The sequence below is a fragment of the Sceloporus occidentalis genome, unplaced genomic scaffold, assembly GCF_023333645.1.
Source record: "Sceloporus occidentalis isolate IW3139 unplaced genomic scaffold, rSceOcc1.0.p SCAF_50, whole genome shotgun sequence".
NCBI lineage: Eukaryota > Metazoa > Chordata > Lepidosauria > Squamata > Phrynosomatidae > Sceloporus > Sceloporus occidentalis.
The window spans coordinates 2,229,959-2,252,692 of NW_028317030.1; the positions used below are offsets into that span (position 1 = coordinate 2,229,959).

General features: G+C 38.6%; 1 protein-coding gene across 1 annotated transcript; it reads right to left on the reverse strand.

Annotated features, from left to right (window-relative positions):
* Positions 1-1,832: 1,832 nt before the first annotated feature.
* Positions 1,833-18,990, reverse strand: LOC149288621 (kazal-type serine protease inhibitor domain-containing protein 1-like). The gene is made up of 4 exons (XM_089491577.1): positions 18,492-18,990; positions 12,861-13,021; positions 3,035-3,182; positions 1,833-1,924 (listed from the first exon to the last, which is right to left on the reverse strand). Exons 1-4 carry the CDS (start codon positions 18,988-18,990, stop codon positions 1,833-1,835), a joined length of 900 nt encoding a protein of 299 aa, XP_089347703.1.
* Between the last annotated feature and the right edge of the window lie 3,744 nt (positions 18,991-22,734).

Below are 22,734 nucleotides of genomic sequence, written 5' to 3' on the forward strand. Positions count from 1 at the left end.
TGCTATGAGAACAGAGACTCTTGTTTCAAGAAGACATTGTCTAATTCCAGAACAAAGCGTTATGCAAAACTAATTTTTTGGAAACAATCATAAATCTTTTTTTTTCAAGGGGGGGGGGGAGTAATTTAGAACTTTAAAGGCTGCTCCAACATTTAAGAAAATCGTTTCTTTGGATTTTAAGGATAAACATGATTATTCACAGTGTTTATTGCGCTGGTCCACGCAGACTCTTTTGGGTTTATAGGAAACTTTGTTTACATCGTTCTGCACACAATAAAAAAATGCTTTTAGTAGAAGCTGCCTGGAAGTGATTGATTTGGTTGCCATGAACCTGGTATAAATAGCCAGTGTTTATAGATCTTTGGAAATTGTTCTGCATTCAGTGCTTGATAATCGCTTTCATACACAGCGTCTGGATATTTCAGCAATTAGAGGTGATTATGATCTGTAAGGTCAAATTACACCTTTAATAAGGTGATTATTAACATCAGTGTTGGGTCACGGAGACTATGTCCAATCTGGCGTGTTTGTTTCACGGTATCCAGGGCTAAAAACGGTGATCACGAAGAGGCACTTGAACTTTGAGTCCAGCGGCCGTCTCATGGCGTACAGGGAACACTGTATTTTTATCCAGCCGCTGGCCACATGCTGCAGGACCCGATCTGCCACTCCTGAGTATGGGGCAGCCATCCAGCGATTTGCCCAATGTGCCAGATGGCCAGTTACGGCCTGACGGTATCTGTTCATGAAAGGTGTTCGTTTATTTGGAAGGTTAAGATAGGCCAAGCTCTATGGCAACACAATCTGTACAAAGTGCTGTAATTAAGTGAGAAAGTATTTACTTATCATCCTTTCCTAATAAGTAGCAGCATTATTTTACCAAAATGGTGGTAATTTTCATAAATTTTCACTCCATAACCGGACTGTGGATGACAAAGCAGCCCTGTCCACCAAATGACGTACGTGCAGCCTCTGGCTGAATACACGCATTAGAAGCGAGGCAGGCAGCCTCCGGGAGCCGTCGGCCACGGTCATTCAGGGGGAGGGGCTTGTTGGGGTGGAGCCAGGGGGCGGAAAAATTCTGTTTTGCCTAGGATGGCAAAATTCCTTGCACCAGCCCTGCATGTAGTATGTGGGCCCTGCAATCTCCTGGACCCAATCCGTTGTTGAAACGGCAGAAAAGGTAAGTATGGGGCACAGTTGGCCAGCGGCCCACCAAGCATTTGCCTGGTATACCAGATGGCCATCCTACACCTGAATCACACTGATAGCAAGATCAGGTTACCTGTCTATTGCCCCAAAAATGTAATTGGTCGGCCATATAACAGAGCTGGGGAAAAAGCAGCTGTTTTTTAATGAACCGGTCGAGATTAAGCTTTTCTCTTAAAACAAACAAACAACAAACATGGATTTTTTATTTTGACAAACATGGATTTTATATATATATATATATATATATATACAGTATATAGCGTATTGCCTTCTGTTCCAAAAAAATAAAATAACAAACACGGAATTCTATATATATACTGTATAGGTATATATACAGTATACATGTATGTATATGTGTGTGTGTGTGTGTGTGTGTGTGTGTGTATTTACCTTGCGCAATGAAATGTAAATTATTAGTTGTTTTATCACTTGGTTTTTTTTCAGTTCTCTAGTATAAAAAATAATAATACTGTTTGCAAAAGCTTGATGAAAAGCCTTGTCTGAAATGAAAAGTCTCTTTGTATGAATCCAGCCAAAGCATTTTCTTTTTCTTATAAGGCTGTGTTGTTTAGGGAAAGGATCTGGACTCAATTAAATGTTGTCCTTTATGTTATTGAACTTCAATAATAGTCTGAATCTTCGCTGTCTGCACCGTCGTCAAATAACTGGTGCCGTGGATTTGGCAAAGACAATCCGGTCACGTTGAGCTGATCTAATGAATAAAAATAAAACAGATTAAAGCTTATTACATAAACCAGATTCAAAATCAAAACATGCCTTGGAAGACAGGAGGAACATCATACTTTCTGTGTTCTTGGCTGGTATAGTGCACTTTTTTCATTAAAAAGATAAAGTGCCAGCAGAAATTAGTATTAGTTTGAAACTGTGTTGTGTTAAAGTGCATCAACATTGAACACTGGCATGTCGCTGACTTCACACTCGAGAAACCTGCCAGTGTTGGCCCTTCATAATGAATTGTTATCGAGCTGAAACAAAAAATCTCTTGTAAATTCACACTTTAGTGAATAGTCCATGAATTTAAAGACTGGGGAATTAATTCTAATTAATTATTTATTCATTTTTGGGTCAACTCCTGGCCTAGGGTGACTAGGTCTAGAGCGGCAGGTCCAGGTGGGGGCAGCGGCAGGTGGGGACCCTGCAGCACCATTACTCCATATGGAGATCACTGATCTTCCCAACGGCCCATTAACACTATGTGGGCTGTACCGAGCTTCCCATAGTTTTCTTCCGCATCGAGGAGGGGGCAGCAGGCGGTTCTGCCCCGGGTTAGGCCTAGGGCATCACTGAAGGTAAACACATCACTGCTTACAGATTTTATTGGCTGGTTAACTGAATGGAGCTAGGGATCCAGAATATTTTAATTATTTTAAATGTATCACATCAACAGTTTCTTTCAATCAAAGGATATATGAGTCTACTGACATCTCTCCGGGAGAGGGGGTTCAAAATAAAAGACCTTGTGTGACATACATTCAATAATATATAGTTAGTGCCGGTTAAAACTGCAGAGCTGATAATGAAAAGTTGACCAGGTCAAACTCCTGTTCTCATATAAATACATTTCAATTTGTTATGAACTAGACTATACCGAACGGTTGTAGGAGTTTTCAGTTGGAGTTTTTTGCTGTTCTTCTACCCCATATTCACATCCATACAGGTTTCTTTTAAGTCACAATGACTAATTTTGGTTATTTCCATGTGACTCATTCCTACGCAAAGTGTTTGTCATATCAACTTGTCAAATATGTTTCTTCTACATAGGATTAAATTAAAATTAACCATAATGATATCTTCATGTTACCTGGGGTAAGTACTGTGAGTGTTGCCCCTGCCATCGCTTCTCCAATTTTGTTCTTGGCAAAGCAGCGATAAGTTCCTTCATCTGTAACTCGGACTGATTGGATCTGGAGCCATCCGGTCACCTCGTACTTCTGTGGACCTCCTCTGAACTTGAACCAGAACAATGCATAAAGAATGTATTATCATTTATATTGTGCAATGACATGAGTAATATAAATGTAGTTTTTTAGCCTTGCAAAGATTTAATTATTTGGAGATTTTCATATTCTTGTATAATTGCATCACTTATGTGTTGCAGTAATATGTTGCAGATTTTACAAAGCTACCCCAATTGATATTAAAATGCAGAGGATATACTACCACCAAAAAAAGGCAGGTCGCCTAGTGCAAACTTTTATCTGTGCATTTACTAGCTATTCAATCCCTCACACTATTCCTTGAAGTGTGTTGACATTCATGCTGGTTGTATAAAGTACCACGGTCTTCAGATATGCAGGTTGGAAGACATACCACTGAAGATTAGCGAGTAATGTTTTGAAAATATTCTTAGAGTTCCAAAGAGGCAGTTGCCAATGGACTATAAGGGTATGATAGACACTTGGTTCTACCATGTTTTCAGTAGTTCCCATGGTTATGTTGCCCTCTAGACCCTAAAGTAGATACTTGGCAGTTTGGAGACGTTTCGGTTTTGCCCCATACTTCCGCCTCACTACCTCCTCATGCTTGTCAACCACTTAAGGATAATTCATCCCCCTTTCCTCAGGTCCGACTCCCCCATGGGCAGCTGGCCATGTTCACTAAGCATCTCAGTTATCATTCAGCTTAAGGATGATTAAAACATTAGGGTACCTGGCACAGCGGAAAATGATGCCAAAACTGTGGCACTGAAACCGAGTGTAGTATTTAAGAGAGATCATATAAAAAAAGCTGTGATTTTTTAGAGACAGAGATGACATCACTTTTGGAGCCACAAACAGCTCTACAGGGAACCTCCTCATTACCCAAGAATCTTTCACTGTCCAAAAACATGTTGGTCAAAAAATTAATTTAGTCCTAACTGCATCTTGGCAAAAAAATAACACTTTGGTCCTAAGGAGGTTGGTAATTTATTTTCTTAAAAGGTAAGACAATAGTTACATTATTATTACTAAATCTTAGAGTGGAACAGACTCCTGAAATTACATAGTTACAGAGACTAAAGAGCCACATTTACCTACAGTAAATTGGGAAAAGGGAACTGTTCAGCTTATACATCTGTTCAAAGGCAACCTTCCAAAAGATTTTTGGATAGCATTTTCTTTTATTAGAATTTTTTATTCTTAACTTTGAGATGTCTCTCTTTCGCTACTCCTCATATGATTATTATTATTATTATACTTTACTTATAAAGCGCCAACAGATCTGCTACTAAGTGTATGTGCCTTAATCGTAACTTTTACATGAATTATCCAAATGTTATTACACTTAAAAGTCTAATGTCAGCTGTGCACAAATTACAGGATCTTACAAAGCTTGGCAGTAGTTTAATCCCTATTAGAGTTTCACAGTTCGATACTGTTTTTGGGCCAACCCAGAAAAAAAAAAGCAGAGGTTTCTTTCTGAGATTAAATGAGATCTTTTTCTACGTTGGTCCAATAAAAGGTATAAAAAAAGTCTCCATTTTCTCTTGGACCAAAACAGCTTTATCCATTTTCTTTATAGATTCAGTTGTACAAATACAGCAGACTATTTTCACTGTGTCATACTTCATTTTCTTTGTTTGTATTCCCACTATATATATATATATATATATATATATATTTTATTTTATTTATTTTTATTATTTTTTTATTTTTTTTTATTATTATTATTATGTATTTTTTATTTTTTTTATAAGATAACAAACAATTTAGATTTCTAAACTTGCCTGTAAGCAGACATGCATGTCCATCTCTATAACCTTGCTTAAAATCAATTAAATATGTGAGAACACTTTGCTTTAAATTTATTTTTATATGTCTTGTGCGCTGGCTGCTGTGGGACACTTACAAAGGTAATTTGTGCCAAAAAAGTTCAAAACCATTCATTATAGCCAAAAAAAGTTATTTTATTCCCACATGCAAAAAGACACCATTTAAGAACGTGTTTAAAATAGAATTCCTTGACCCTCTATTTAATAGCGGATACACAAAACTTTTATTTATAGCGTTACTAGTTGGGAAAAGCACCAATAATCACATAACCCACGGACAGCAAAGTCATTGAACCAAATATATCTTACTTCTGCCAGTCCACGTCTGAGGTTTTATTGACTATGGCCTGGGTGCACTTAAGATAAACACACAAATATATTTTCATTAGTGGTATTTAAATACTTATTTTTATTTATCCACCTATCAAACGAAGCAATAGAACCAGGAGCGAAACGCCAATATCCGGTTCGGAACTGTTATAGCCAATATTAATGCGATAAAAATGTAATGGTTAATTAATTATGTATGAGCGCTAACATGCTATTCACTGAAAGGATTATAAGCTATTGCCAAAATGATGACAAGGTAGCGTTAGGGTGTACTGGTGGTATCGATCACAATTTGTCCTGTATGCTGAACAACTTCAATGTATGAAAAGAAACATGGATTAGGTTTGACTTCATGTGTATCCTATGTATATGTGTATTCTAGCCTAGGCTGACTAGGCTTGGGTCTAGGGTGGCAGGTCTAGGGGGGCAACAGTCTCTCATCCCAAAACTGGGGGAGGGGCAGATCATCCTCTTGGGTGATCGTCCTCTTGGGTGGTGAGCCGCTGCTCAATGGACCGGTTACAGGGGTTTAAACCTCCCATCATTGAATTTGGACCCCATAGACTGCTAAAAGGCGCTGCTCGCCTATAAGACATGTAGCACTGAGATATTGTATCGGTAACAATGGTTTATTCCATTATGTATTTAAGATCATGTTTTTTTCCATGAGTGTTGGAAAAAAAGTATTACAGTAAAATAGGCTGTTATTACATGGTTTCTTTGCTCCGAGGCTTTCTTGGATTTTTAATATTCAGTATAAAAATTCAATACATTTCCGCTATTTGACACATTTTAGAAATACTCTAAAACGAAGGGTAACGGTGAATGGAAGCAGTGTTTAACTTCTAATTCGTCTGAAAACATACAAAATGGGAAATTAGCTCAGGGAACACAGGGTTTATTATCGTAGGGTCAAGAAAGGATATGGGGTGGTATTTAACCTGATGAATGCAAAGATAGGAACAGAGCTTCATACATCAATATTTTACAGTAAGGGAAGGAATTTTTTAATAATTGGGTAAGCAGATGTCATTAGCTTTGCAGTAATCGTTAGACTTGGGCACCAGGGGGCTCTTCGTGTTCGTCTTCGTGCTCGTCTTCGGGGAAAAAAAAATCTTCGTATTCCGCGAATATTCGCCCGTTCCTGTCTTCTCTTCGGGCGAATATTCGTTTTTTCTTCGTTTTTTCCGGTTAAGGGGTTAATACGGGGTTAACGCAGCTCTGGCGCCAGTACTTTAAATGTGTGTATCAGCAACTCCATTGGTCGCCAGCAGGGGGCCTCCTGCTGTCGACCAATGATCACAGTACCATATATAGCTAATATATTCTGGGGCAGAATATTCTGCTACTCAGTGTAAAACCAACAGAGGGCAGCATTCTGTCCGATGATATATTAGCCATATGTGGCAGTGTGTTAATTTTCATTTATTAATTATTTAAATAAAATATATTTCCATGATCCGCTGGTCTCCCCGCTGCAACAGTTAAATGTCCGCACTCACGGACATTAATTTTGTCGAATTTACAAACTCTTTTTTTCTATTTATTTTGGGTTTTTTTGTATTAAACTGTTAGACGAAAGGATCATGGGAATAAATGCAAATGAGCACACGGCCCCATATGGCTTATATATCTTTGGACAGAATGCTGCCCTCTGTTGGTTTTACATTAAGTAGCATATGTTTGAAATCCAAAGTTATTCTGCTACTCAACGTAAAACCAACAGAGGGCAGCATTCTGTCCGAAGATATATTAGCCATATGTGGCAGTGTGTTCATTTTCATTTATTAATTATTTAAATAAAATATATTTCCATGATCCGCTGGTCTCCCCGCTGCAACAGTTAAATGTCCGCACTCGCGGACATTAATTTTGTCGAACTTCCAAACTCTTTTTTTCTATTTATTTAGGGGTTTTTTTGTATTAAACTGTTAGACTATGGCTAATATATCTTTGGACAGAATGCTGCCCTCTGTTGGTTTTACGTCGAGTAGCAGAATAACTTTGGATTTCAAACATATGCTACTTAATGTAAAACCAACAGAGGGCAGCATTCTGTCCAAAGATATATAAGCCATATGGGGCCGTGAGCTCATTTGCATTTTTTCCCATGATCCTTTCGTCTAACAGTTTAATACAAAAAAACCCCAAAATAAATAGAAAAAAAGAGTTTGGAAGTTCGACAAAATTAATGTCCGCGAGTGCGGACATTTAACTGTTGCAGCGGGGAGACCAGCGGATCATGGAAATATATTTTATTTAAATAATTAATAAATGAAAATGAACACACTGCCACATATGGCTAATATATCTTCGGACAGAATGCTGCCCTCTGTTGGTTTTACACCGAGTAGCAGAATAACTTTGGATTTCAAGCATATGCTACTTAATTTTAGACTTGGGCACCAGGGGGCTCTTCGTGTTCGTCTTCGTGCTCGTCTTCGGGGAAAAAAAAATCTTCGTATTCCGCGAATATTCGCCCGTTCCTGTCTTCTCTTCGGGCGAATATTCGTTTTTTCTTCGTTTTTTCCGGTTAAGGGGTTAATACGGGGTTAACGCAGCTCTGGCGCCAGTACTTTAAATGTGTGTATCAGCAACTCCATTGGTCGCCAGCAGGGGGCCTCCTGCTGTCGACCAATGATCACAGTACCATATATAGCTAATATATTCTGGGGCAGAATATTCTGCTACTCAGTGTAAAACCAACAGAGGGCAGCATTCTGTCCGATGATATATTAGCCATATGTGGCAGTGTGTTAATTTTCATTTATTAATTATTTAAATAAAATATATTTCCATGATCCGCTGGTCTCCCCGCTGCAACAGTTAAATGTCCGCACTCACGGACATTAATTTTGTCGAATTTACAAACTCTTTTTTTCTATTTATTTTGGGTTTTTTTGTATTAAACTGTTAGACGAAAGGATCATGGGAATAAATGCAAATGAGCACACGGCCCCATATGGCTTATATATCTTTGGACAGAATGCTGCCCTCTGTTGGTTTTACATTAAGTAGCATATGTTTGAAATCCAAAGTTATTCTGCTACTCAACGTAAAACCAACAGAGGGCAGCATTCTGTCCGAAGATATATTAGCCATATGTGGCAGTGTGTTCATTTTCATTTATTAATTATTTAAATAAAATATATTTCCATGATCCGCTGGTCTCCCCGCTGCAACAGTTAAATGTCCGCACTCGCGGACATTAATTTTGTCGAACTTCCAAACTCTTTTTTTCTATTTATTTAGGGGTTTTTTTGTATTAAACTGTTAGACTATGGCTAATATATCTTTGGACAGAATGCTGCCCTCTGTTGGTTTTACGTCGAGTAGCAGAATAACTTTGGATTTCAAACATATGCTACTTAATGTAAAACCAACAGAGGGCAGCATTCTGTCCAAAGATATATAAGCCATATGGGGCCGTGAGCTCATTTGCATTTTTTCCCATGATCCTTTCGTCTAACAGTTTAATACAAAAAAACCCCAAAATAAATAGAAAAAAAGAGTTTGGAAGTTCGACAAAATTAATGTCCGCGAGTGCGGACATTTAACTGTTGCAGCGGGGAGACCAGCGGATCATGGAAATATATTTTATTTAAATAATTAATAAATGAAAATGAACACACTGCCACATATGGCTAATATATCTTCGGACAGAATGCTGCCCTCTGTTGGTTTTACACCGAGTAGCAGAATAACTTTGGATTTCAAGCATATGCTACTTAATTTAAAACCAACAGAGGGCAGCATTGTGTCCGAAGTTATAGTAAGTTATTTATGCTAAGTTAAATGTCTGTACCGGCGACTTTGTTGGTCGCTGGCACTGACATTTAACTGACACAGCGGGGAGACCACTGGTGTCTCTGCTGTGTCAGTTAAATGTCCGTACCGGCGACTTTGTTGGTCGCTGGCACGGACTTTTAACTGTTGCAGCAGGGTCCCAGGTTATTTTTTTTTTTCTGCCTAGCAACTAGTGGTAAGGGGCCGTGCGAGTGAGCCTATTGGTCGCTTGCACAGCCCTTTACCCTACGGATTTCTGCTCCCGTTATCCAACGCAGCATCGCAGGGGTTAACGGGAGCGGAAATCCCGCGATGCTGTGAAGATAAGGTAAGTTAGATGGGGAAGGGACCGGGGAGAATAGTAGACGAAGGCGAAGATTCTTCGTGTGTGAGTCTTCGTCTTCGCCTACGTTTTACCGGCACTGTCTTCTCTTCTTCATGTCTTCGGAACGAACACGAAAACGCACTCTTCGTGTTCGTTTTCATGTTCGCCCGAAGACGAATGCACAAGTCTACTTAATTTAAAACCAACAGAGGGCAGCATTGTGTCCGAAGTTATAGTAAGTTATTTATGCTAAGTTAAATGTCTGTACCGGCGACTTTGTTGGTCGCTGGCACTGACATTTAACTGACACAGCGGGGAGACCACTGGTGTCTCTGCTGTGTCAGTTAAATGTCCGTACCGGCGACTTTGTTGGTCGCTGGCACGGACTTTTAACTGTTGCAGCAGGGTCCCAGGTTATTTTTTTTTTTCTGCCTAGCAACTAGTGGTAAGGGGCCGTGCGAGTGAGCCTATTGGTCGCTTGCACAGCCCTTTACCCTACGGATTTCTGCTCCCGTTATCCAACGCAGCATCGCAGGGGTTAACGGGAGCGGAAATCCCGCGATGCTGTGAAGATAAGGTAAGTTAGATGGGGAAGGGACCGGGGAGAATAGTAGACGAAGGCGAAGATTCTTCGTGTGTGAGTCTTCGTCTTCGCCTACGTTTTACCGGCACTGTCTTCTCTTCTTCATGTCTTCGGAACGAACACGAAAACGCACTCTTCGTGTTCGTTTTCATGTTCGCCCGAAGACGAATGCACAAGTCTAGTAATCGTATGGAATGCCCCTGGCAGGCAGCCATACCTTTAGAGAAGTAAGGTCAGTGCGTATGGTGCAATAATTATAGTGACCCATCTATAAGCTACTTGTAAGCGGAAAAAGCTCTCATTCACAAAACGTATAAGAATAATCAGGAAACATGGGCGCACCATCAAGAGCAGCCATGGCGTCTTTGCACTAAACTCAAAGAAGTCTTAAAGTCCAGACACTAGCAGTTTTCTGGACATTTTCTGGGTATTGTACCTCTTTTTGTAGGCATATAGGCCATTGAGATCTAGACCAAAACAAGCAGGGGTGAATGCACAAGGGGTACATTTATATTTGCCCCAGTGTTTGGAACGCGCCCAGACACATTAACACATTGTGATAATTCATGTTGTCCGGTGAAACATTTGGGGAGATGTTGGCAGGTAGTTATTATTATTTTTATTATCTTTTTCTTTATTAAGCTGTTTATTAAGATGCAGAAAAGTTTTTCTATCCTGCAAGAGCTTGAGATAGTAGTAAGCTGACTGTTTGTTATGGGGCAGAAAAGCTTTTAATTGGCTTTTTTAATAGAAAAGGGTAGTCACACCAAATATTGGTTCGATTAAGACTTTTTTAATGTTCACTCACTTTGATAAATGATAAAAATGAAACTATTAACATGTGTATCTTTGAAAGTATTATTACTTTACAGCATTTTTTTCTTGCCTAAAACGTTTGCACAGTAATATATAAATATTTATATATATATAGATAAATAGATAGATATATGTCTCTGTATACATATTATATATATATATATATATATATATATATATATATATATACACCCATTGTACAGCGTTATGTAATATGATGGCGCTTTAATAATAATAATAATAATAATAATAATAATAATGGCCAAGGTGAGAAGCCAAGAAGGCAGTGTTAAATATCTCCTAAAGAAAGCACAGTGACACATTTCATGGCTCGTTAAATTATTCTTAGAAACTGTGGTTCTTACAGAAAAATGACCATATGTGTAAACAAAATGGGTTTTCCATAGCATGAGCATCAATGCGCTTACACAGTTCGGTTATCCTTTTAGGTAAAGAAGAACAAAGAGAACTCTAGGATTGCAGAAACAAGAATTTTTATGTTTCACTGCCCTAACACTCGCTAAGTCCAAAGCTCAAGATACTACAGCCAAAAATATCTGAGATCTACAAAGTTATATTTTATTTAAAATGTAACTATTATACATTTTGTTGTTTAAACTACAGTGACTATATTTCCTGTCTTAATTAGTATTTTCTGTTTCCAGCCTGTGGAATAAACTTGCTCCTTCTGTGTTGGTGTCAGAAAAACAGAATTTAACTAGTGGCAGTTTGAAGAAAAGGCTGTTTTTTGTTACTTATTTTCAAAGGTCTTTTTTAAGCAGCAGGGTTTTTTTTAGTCTTTAGTCTCACGATCAAAATTTTCTGTTTAAAACTAAAAGCATACTGAGAATGTATTGAGAGACTCCTAAAAAGTTGTTTTCACTCATAACCTTTTGAATGTATGGACTGTAAGAATTGTTGGCGCCATATAATAACGATAATACTCAAAGTTGGTCCATTTGTACTGTTAATGGAGACACGTTTGGGTGAAAGTAGAAAGGAGATGTGGCATTGGGTAGGGTTGCCATACCGATGATTGTTTTCATAGACATATTTCATGGACATCATTTTTACATAATGCCCCCCCCCCTGGACCAATGGAGAAGGGGGATATGACTGCCGGCCTATGCAGAAATGCTTTATGTCCCTCTCATTCATTGGTTTACAACTTTTGAACAAGGAGGTATATAAACAGAGGTGATACTTTCTTACTTCCTTTTCAACCAGGATCAGGCAGGTAGAAGTTCTGGAACTATTCCACCCTCCTGCTTGGAATGGATTGCTAAGAAGACTAATATTGGTATCCGAAAAAAGCAGAAATTGAGAGAGACCAAACCAGTGAGGGCTGATGAGCCATACTGGTTTGAAGTTCTTGGTGTATTCGTTGGGTGTAATTGCCTGATGTGTTAAATCCTCAAGTTGGCCTGCCGGTGAATATTTGTTCAATAAAGCTGTGACCAAGCGCTTGCCCACATACATGTGTCTGGTGTCTTATTGGGGAATTCTGTTGATATCTGTATGGATGCTTTAGGCCTGAGCAGTCATGCTGTCCCAAGGCTATTAAGTGCCTTTATGCTGTATGGAAGATTTATACATTTAAGGAAGTAATTGCTTTAGTTTTTTGACTCTATATATCACCAACACAGTCAAGTAAAAAACTGATGGCAATTAGAATAGAAGGCCCTTTCATACATCCCATCTGTGCTGTTTTCCTGGGACAGTCCTGATTTGAGGACACTGACCCGGGTAGCTGACACACACTGTCTGAGTGGCAGGAGGAAGCATTGAATGATCATTGAGATTACAACAAAAATGGAAAGGCTGATCACTTGCATATACTGTATGTAGGGGAAGTTTTTGATACATCTGTTTTGCTTATTTAATGTGTAAGCATCATTGCATTGGTGTGCTTTAGTGTATAGAGCTGTAAACCCTAGAGTTTGGGAAAAAACTGTCGGGTCCAGATTATATAGGACAATATTTATGTACTGTTTTTTTAATCCAGAAAATGTTGGTACCATAGATTGTCTGCATACCTGGACTGAAATGTGTGGGTCATCTCCTGGAAGGAGCATTTCGGTACCCTCCTTTCTCCATTCAATAGATGCCATGGGATAGGCAAAGACTTCACAACCAAAGATGGCATCGTTTCCGGTAATATTCCAAATGTCATAAGGTGCTGAGAGGATCTCTGGGGCTGCAATGGAAGAACAAAGTTTGCTGGGTAAATATATCTTTCTTCGTTCTTTTAGTTCCTGGAGCAAGGTGAAAATTACAAAGATTTTTTCGAAATGCTACTTTTTATTTATAAAAGAAATAGGTATTTAGAATATAGAATGTACTCATTACTTTAGTTGAATCTTCTCATGGTAAGTGTAGTACAGAGCATTTTAACCCTTTGAACTCCATTCCTCCCTCGATAAATCAAAACAACCTCTACAGGCTTCTATATATTACATACGTTTTCCTAAACTTGTGAGTTCAATCCAACTTTTTATCTCCTTTTGATTTTTTTTTTACACACACAAACAAAAATCTTTTTAGCAGTTAATATGTTGTAGAGGTTTATATTTGATTTAGCAGAGGCCACTAATGGACCACCAGGACCTTCATGGTGGTCTCCTTGTTCTTAATAAGCTGTATGATTGAATATGTGTTTGCTAATAAAACCGACAGGAGAAGAGAGAGGTCCACTTGGAGACTGTTTGTTCTTGGTAAGAAGAGAGATACAATATCCTATGCCTTATCTTATGGCTATAAAAGTAGCCATTAAAATGGTAATGGGTTGAGAGATAATCTAGCGTTAACTCCCAAAACACTTTCCAAACAGACCAATAATACACACCACATAAGATGTTATTGTTCAGATACGGATTGTGTCCATCAGTGCTTAGCATCTGGTCAACTAATGTTCTCTGAAAACATTTAAAAATGAAGACCATATGTGGAATTATGCATTCTTTTATTTAGGGACTGAAGACATCACTCTAAGTACCTTCTATTTCAAAAGAGACAGTAAAAAGGATGGGGAGGAAAGGATATATTATCTTAGTTAATGGAATACTATGAATGTTCAATTGTCAGATCCCCTCTTCTTCTTTCCTTCCCACTTTTTTCCACTCCAGTGCTTTTCTTTCTAATTTTTCCTTTTTTTAACCCTTGCTTTCTTATTAACCCACTCCTGTAGTCTTGGTTATCACCTTATTGAATTTGTAATATCAATATTTTCTCTTAGTGGAAAAATCAAAGGACGTTTCAGGGTCATACTGATTTTGTTTTTTAAGAGGGCAGAACAAGAGCAGTGGTATTGAGGCTTTGCCAAAATCTACAGTACTTTATTACTTGCGATTTAGAGACAATAAGGAACCTACGTTATGTATAAATATTATACAGCATACATTTTGTTTCTTTGAATGTGATAGCACGATCATTCAAAATATGTTAATTAGCAAACCCTTGCACTTTAAGATTTATCCTTAATAATGCTGAAGATTATATGTCAATTAAATCTGGTCCTAGAAGCAGAACAATCACCAGATCTGAAGTTGCCACCTAATTAAAAGTTCCTCAAACTTAGAAATAGGCAATTGCCCTTTAAAGATTAAAGATGCTGTGCCACCTACTCCACTAAATTTAACACTCAAACAAGGGCCACATCCAAACACTGTTGAATTCTCAAATGTTTCCCCAAATAATTATTTATAAAATTAAAATGTTATATTATTCTTAATTTGTGTTGGGAACCAGACACCTAATGTACCTTAGATTTAGATCTTGGGCAATTGGATCCTCCAGTATGGTGCTGCTGAGTGGGCTGGTTACAAATGAAGATCTTTGATCTCCTCAATCAGACCATTTACACGATGGGGACAGGGCCAAGTCAGCTCAGCCTCCATAGGATGCTGTAAAAGTTGTTGTGTACCTTTTAAGACTCGATCTGAGCACACTGACTTAGGGCACTGGACATGGTTGTTAGACCACTACTGCGGCAATCTCTAAGCCATTGGTAGACCTAACTGGTAAGTAAATTATGTGTATGGAGATGTCTTCAGCCTGGTGATGGACAAAGGAATGGGCAAATCCATATCAGTGAATTTTGAAGGATCCCTCATATATTTGAGGGGCACCACAAAAACTTAAAGGGACCACTCAGCTATCATAAGTAAATAAGTGCATATGATAGCTAGAGTGTCCCTTTAAACCTTTATAGGAAAGCATAAAATAAAATATCTGCTAATGCTTATTTACATGTTAAATAATGCAAAGCTTTTTCCCCAAAATGAAACACAACCTTTAATAATGCAAATAAGTGGAATTATAAATATGTCTTTAATTACAGTGAAAATACACTACAGTATGCACACCATGAGCTCTGAATCTCATCTTCACATGGTTAATATTGGCCATCAAGGGCTAAACTTTGGCATTCCTGTTACGCATTACAATGATTCTAAGTCATTTGGGGTTAGGCTGAACCAGATTAAGTGGGAGCAGAAAGCAGCATGGGATACACGGGTCGCTGCAGGTCTCCTATGGCCGGAGAAAAAAAACATTGTGCATTGGGAAAATTATTTTATACTTTATATAAAGGTTTGAATACTTTCCTTAGTCCCTGGTCTCATTTTATATCTAAGATAGCCTTATGCCATTTCACATGCATGCCTTAATTGCTCCACTGTACTAGCCTCTACCACCACTGCTGGAAGGCTATTTCATGCATCTACAACCATCTTAGTAAAGTAATATTTCTTGAAATTACTTTTAAACTTTTGCCCCTCTAATTTAAGACTATGTCCTCTTGTTGGGGTAGTTTTGCCCTCTTTTAAATATACTCTCCCCCTTTATCGTGCCATTTAATATTCATGTTGGTAAATATGTCTAAGTGGAAACCAATGAGATCTTTCTCCTGGTTGCTCCAGAATCTCTCTTTATAAATACAGATGATAGTGTTGGGTTATGTGGTGTATCAAAATCACCGTTTGGAAACGGTACACGTGAATACCCATGAATGAAATACACATTGCTTAAATCAGATACATACTAACCTTTTAACACTACGTTTATTTATAGTAACGGAACAGGTCATATTTTTTTCTTATATATGCTGGATCTGCTTCCAAATTATAGTAAATTAGGTGCTGATTGCATTGAGCCCCAGTGTGGCCACAGATGCTAATTTATTCCCAGTGCATAACAAGTAAGTGCTGTTTCCCATACCATTACGCTCATTGAAAGCCATAGATATAAGTCAATGGACCACGGTGTTAATATAGTGCAAATGTATAGCATGCAGTGTTTTACATGACATTCTAAAAAGAGACCCTTCAGTCTTGATATGCAACCCCTTAAGGACAATGGGCGGTCCCTAAACCCATTGAAAACAATGCATTTTGAGCCCGCACATGTACGGTCTTTGTCATTAAGGGGTTAATAAATATGATACATAAATAATGATTTTTCCCCTTGCAAATGCCACTGATTGGCTGCTTTAAGCAAAAGTGGAATTGTGGAGAGGATCTTGCACTGGATCTGCAGCTTCTCCTAAAGAAGGTTTTGTCCTTTGTTTTTTTTATAGGTTAAAGGATGTATATTATAAAGTTCACTGATATACATTATTATTATTATCATCCTTTATTTATATAGCGCCAACAGTTTAAGCAAGTGTGTTGTTATAAAAAGAGGCTGCTGTGTTTGGGCAGGAAAGGGTTAACATGGAAGGTAAGAGAGGTTCAAGTGAGGCTGACAGTTGGGTAATGGTATTGTCTGGTAATGGCCTACAAGTATGAGGTGAGCGCTGTAACTTTGTCTTGTTAGGGGTTAGCACTGGAGAAAAGGATAGAAGGTGGTGGTCAGACAGAGGGAACGGGTAGATGGAGAAGTCTGAAATGGAGCATGATCTGGAGAAAACCAGGTCAAGTGAGTGTCCCTCGGTGTGCGTAGGGGAATTAGTCCATTGAGAGAGACCAGAGGAGGATGTCAGGGAGAGGAGTTTGGAGCTAGCAGAGTTGCTAAAGGAATGTTAAAGTCACCCAGAATAAGACAGGCGATATTAGGAGAGAGGAAGAAAGGGAGCCAGGCAGAAAGGTCGTCAAAGAACTGCGAGTGGAGAGAAAAGACGGATTGTGTGAGCTTCAAAGGAACAGAACGAGAGGTTGGGAGGGCTTGGTATATTCTGGAAGGTGCAGTGAGGTGAGAGAAGGATGCCTACACCACCACCCTTTCTGCCATCAGGCCTAGGAGTGTGGCTGAAGTGTAGTCCTCCGAAGGAGAGTGCAGCAGAAGCGGTAGGGTCATGGGAGGGGATCCAGGTTTCAGTAAGAGCTAGGAGGTTAAAAGCATGGGATAGAAAAAGGTCATGTATACAAGCGAGTTTGTTGCATACCAAGCGGGCATTCCATAGGTAACAGTTAAAGACGGGAGGTAGCTTATGGTTGGAGATGATAGGAATAAGATTGGTTAGGTTGCACATGTTGATTGAGTTTGCTGGTTTAGAGTGATAGGAATAGGGAAGACTATTCTTTGTTCCTGAGGCCTTGTTGCATCTACAAGCAAGTAAAGTACAAGAATTATCAATAAAAATCACAGAGAGAAGTGAACACGTTGCTTGCTGAACCCTGCCAATCTTTTATAAATTCCAACAAGGCTGTGTAGAAGAGAATAGATGTTTCTGGGTGATTTGTTTGTTTGGACGTACAAGTCACAGGCAAATAACTGGCTTTTGACAGCAGATACGTTCTGACTTTGGACTTCAGCAAAAAAAAAAAAAGAAAAGCCAACTTACTAGAAATGCCAAATATTCCCAGTTCTACATCTGCAAGCAATTATATAAAAAAAAGACCGTGGAAAAAAGTAAACCGTGTTTTCATCCTATACCCAAAACTTCTGAATTCAAACCTAAGTTATGTAAGATTTTTATAAAACTGACACTTTCTCATTAAAATGTAAGGAGTAGTCACCAAAGAAGCCAACTACATATTGTTGCTTTCTGCTCCAAATTCAGTTCTTTGCACCCGAACTGCACTTTATAGAGAAAGTTGGAAAGTTGCTGCCGATTGAACGAATGTGCGCAATATGAAAATCTTCGGTTGTCGCAGTGGCCGCCACCTTAACTACACTAAGAGGAGGAGAATCTTGCCAATTTAATTCAACTTCTTCTACACGTTTGTTTCTTGTTGCCATGGCAACCCGGACGGACGAATGGGGTTTTTGAAAACGAAAATGTTGGGCGAATTCCATCTGAACAGGAGACGGAGACCAATGAAATTAGTCGAATATGAGGACAATTTTTTTCCCTGAAGACGAACACAAAAGCGAACTAGAACGTTCCTATGGCGCCAATGTCTAATTAAAATAATTGACCTGACCAGAATAAGCTACAGCAAGATAAACAGTATGGACTAGGGTAAGATAAAGATAAGCATTCCCCTTGTTCTTTAACCAGGGTGTGCCGGTCTGTTGCGATCTGGCTGAATCTCCCTTGACACTTTACAGTTGACCTACATGACCTGGATAGCCCAGGGTTAAGTATTCCTGAACAAATTGAGAAAATCTATCGAAATCTGAGTTGACACGTGAACCCACTCTTGTTTGCTGCTCTTGTGTGCATCTTGTTGATTCAGCGAAGAACTAAAGCACAGAAATAACGTCATTGTAAATATTTACTGTACCTGATTCACAAGGTCCCTCATGGAGCACTGTAAGGTTTGTGTCCGGTCGTGCATTAGCAGCTTCTTGAAATTTACACACCTGGGAATAGGTTTTCCCATCGGATCCACACACAGCTGTGTTAGATAAGCATACACACTGTGGTTCGGGGACTTCTCCATGCCTAAGGTCCCCCATGTCCAGCTGGCATTCCAAGTTCTCCCCGCATTTTCCGTAGAAATTATTGGTGTTGTCCAAGTCACAAATTTGCCCTTCCAAATTTGCGCATTCCAAGCAGCAGTCACAAGTATCACGTACCACTCCGGCAAGGCATCCTCGGGGAAGGGGACACTCATCGGGATTACAGTCTTTGCAGTTCTCTCCCTCTTCTAACAGCCTTTGCCAGCCCCGTTGCAGATAGTCAGGGGCACTTGGTAACGCCAAACCTTGCAATATCTGCAAAAGGCAGACATAGAGCAAGAAGAGCCGTTCAGGACACAACCACGTGGCCCTACTAAACATTTTCATGAGTTGTCCTTGACCGTGGATCGAATCTCCATCACTTGCTGGTCTGTAACTTTAATTTTTGCATTTTGTGTTCTCAATGCTTCACGTGTCTGGCTCCATGACTCTGAAAAACAGAAATAATTCTTTGATTTCCTCCCAAGGACATTCCATTTAATTCTACTGCAGACATTCTCTGTTTACCAGTTAATCTGTGATAATAAAAGACATCTTATTTAAGGACAAACCTACTACATATGAAAAGAGAGAGGAAGTGATATGGCTCGATGAAAATGCTTTGAGTCACACGCCTATAATGTTGACAACAAAGCAAATTCAGAATTAACTATCATTTTCAGGTTTTTTTTTTTAGAAACTCAACTAACAGGTGGACCCATAGGAGCACTGGATAAAATACCGTATTTGCTCGATTATAAGACGACCCTGATTAAAAGATGACCCCCCAAAATCTGAATATTAAGAAAAAGCCTGAATATAAGACGACCCTAAAGGAAAAAAGTTTTACCAGTAAATGTTAATTCATGTAAACAATTTTTTTAAATAAAAGCTATCATTGAGAAAAATATTTTTTTTGTTTTTATTTACTTGTATTTTCCAACCTTTTTTAACACCCAAGTTCGAAACTATGCTACTTTGCTATAGCCATTTATATTGCCTCTGCAGCAGGGGTACTACAGCCCCCCTGATAAAATAACTAATGAGACCACAGCCTATGTGGCCAGTGCCTATACTTCTGTATTTATGGTTTGTGCTATCCGGATTTAGATGCACGCCATATATACCATGTCTAGAATGGTATAGAATCCCTGGCTCATCTCTGTACTCTTGGAAATGCATTCCTCCTGTGTTGCCCGATATAACTGACATTTGCTCTCCATTAACTAATCAAAGAGTCAAATTCTCCGAGCACTGTCACCGGATGACATGTCTTTTTACAATTATTTATTGCCGGTGGCGTTGGAGGTGACTCTACTAGGCTGCAGTCTTGTCACTGCGCTCGAAAAGAAGCCGGTTTGATGCAGCAAGTCATTATTATTTGTTGTGTCTGGAACGTTTCTTGACACAATAATGAATCATTCACTATAGTGTTTTCTGTAACTTTAGAGCTTTGCAAAGAAAAAATGACATCTTTTTGTTGTTGGTCTCGCTTGTTTATAGCAGGATTCTCTTTCTACAAGAACATCATCTTTCTGGCTTTCTTTTAGCAGTAATCCTATCCTCCTATTTAGTTTAAGAGGATCTTGAATCATGTTGCCTCCAGAAGTCAGGAGGAATGTTGTCTACGACCCGTGTAGGGCAGGGTTGTGTGGTGCAATGAAATGCTGAACGTTCTGACCATTAAGACCAAGCTTAATGTCATTCACAAGTTACATTTTCCAACCTCAAAGCTGGAATTTAACTTTGTTACTATATTTTTCGAAACCCTTGCTTATACTTTATTATTTATTTTGGGGGCTATGATTATCTCAGTAAAAAGTACAGAGTGCATTTCAGTTCACTCTGGCTAACTACAGTCTGGTGCTAAATGTAGTTACATATATATATATATATATATATAATAGTCATTAGTAAGTCATAATGTTACATAATGTTACACCAAAGAAACACTGGGAGGTGGGTGGTCCCTAATACATCATTATATTCATTAGTGATGTCATAGCATGGAAAAAGGACTGTGACCTTAAGTGATATATACATACCAATCCAAGATCTTGACAAAAGTTCCGGATGCAGACCAAAATGTCAATAAACAGATTTTTGTACCAATAAAGTTGATTATTATTTACGGAAAGAGACCTGTGAGTGTGTGTCTCTATGGATTGGTACATAGCACCTGGAGTTGAGTTCTAAGAAGTTGGACTGAGTGAAGGAAGTTTGGATTTATATATATATATATATATATATATCCACAATGCGTTATATATATATATATATATATATATATATATATAAGTTTCAACCCTGTGTGGCATATTATTTTATGTAAATTTTTACCACCACTCATGGAGTTATCACACAAATATTACTTAACCACGTATGTAGTGTTTGTGTGTTAACTCCATAAGTGGGGAAAAGCATTGCCTCTTTATGGTACTTAAAGGTTTAACCGCATTGTGGATTGGTATTTTCTTTTAATAAAAGGGAGATCAAGGTTCCGCTCTATTTCATGCAAAAGTCTACTTTGTCTTGAACAACTCAGAAAGACCTGCGTTCGTGCGCACTGACATCCTAAGGGGCCATTTCGTTAACACCGCAATTTGGCAATGGGAAAAATCTTCCAACCATAAGGGGGCCTGTCTGGACTTTTGTGGGTTTTTTATCGGGTTTATCTAAACCCAATTAAAAACGTCTGCTATGTAAAGTATTTCCCGGTCCTATAGGGTGAAATACCCTATAGGACCGGGAAATACTTTACATAGCAGACGTTTTTAATTGAGTTTAGATAAATAATAAATGGAATAATGCACATAACAGCTAGGTACGCAGTTCAATATCTAGAATAGTTTTTTTACTCTCTCTCTATTTCGGGGGGGTACAAATGTCCATGTAATGTATTTGAAATATTTGGCATGATTGGCAGGAAGCAAAAAAAAAAAAAAAGTCTGGTTTTCATTAAAAGTTCCAGGTTTATAAACATACAGAAGCCCCGAGCAGCTGCCGTTAAGGAAATCCATACTTGTGCCTAGGCAGAAGCAATTTTACTTCTATATCCAAGGAATACAGTACAATTATATCAGATAGATCCCGGAGACAAATCCTCTTTTATACGCACATTCTTTGTGATTTTCAGCTTATGCAATCTTTACGCTTTGTAGATCGTAGTTAAAGAGTAGATTTTATACGAACCAGAAACTTGCTTTAAAACACAGTATCCTTTTACACCTCTTTCTGGATTACATCAAGTCCACACAGCACGGGAGAGTTTTATTCTCCATGAGTGCTTTCCTGATGTTTTCGTCCCATTCTTTTAAAGCCATTTCCCGGATCACAGCTGTGCCGTTAATCAGGGCTACCCAGTAGTACTGGGTATTTATTAGAAAGTTACATAGTATTCATTTTGTCAGAATATGTACTAAATCAGACACTTCATCAGGAAAGATGTATAGAAATACCAAAATTACAACTCAACAGCGGAATAACGGTACGTTGCACGCACTGCACCCTGTATACGTAAAGAGCACCAAAAGCAGAAACATTCCATTGGTTAAAAGTGTTAAACATGCACAGTCAGCAGGGATTATATCAGTTTCCACGGCAACTGCTCAACATTCCTCTTTATGAAAAGTGCACCAAAAGGAGAGTAATCAACAGAAACATTCCATTGGTTGCTATGGTAATAGTGTCACACTTTGTCACAAGAATTGTCCTGTATACAACGGTCAAACGTGTCAGCAGGGGCATTTCATCAGTTTCCATGACGACTGCGCAGCACTCCTCAATAATTATCAATAACCCTCAAAGTCAAAATGTCTAGCTAATTAATTATGCTTGTTTTTATTATATGCTGGTTATGCTAAGAAATTAAAATGTTGCATGTGACACAAGCATTGACCCTCTGCCCCAAAATAATAAAGATGGCGTTTTCTTAGTTAATTGCTATTGGTCTATGTCCTATAAAGTGTCTTTAGTAGGGTAGAGCTCTTCGTGAACCATAAGGGTTAAAGTCCTTGAAAAACAAGCTTGTTCCTTGGATTGATGTGCTTTGAGTCTTACCTCCAGGGAGGTAGCTGGGGTGCAGTT

What these genes read in the sequence shown, in the direction of transcription:
- LOC149288621 (XM_089491577.1), bottom strand. Translation starts at nt 18,990, where the DNA reads ATGTTTAGTAGGGCCACGTGGTTGTGTCCTGAACGGCTCTTCTTGCTC. An exon ending in TGAGGGACCTTGTGAATCAG is followed by an intron (nt 13,022 to 18,491) that starts GTACAGTAAATA and finishes CTTCCATTGCAG; the next exon opens with CCCCAGAGATCCTCTCAGCA. An exon ending in ACTCACAGTACTTACCCCAG is followed by an intron (nt 1,925 to 3,034) that starts GTAACATGAAGA and finishes TTTATTCATTAG; the next exon opens with ATCAGCTCAACGTGACCGGA.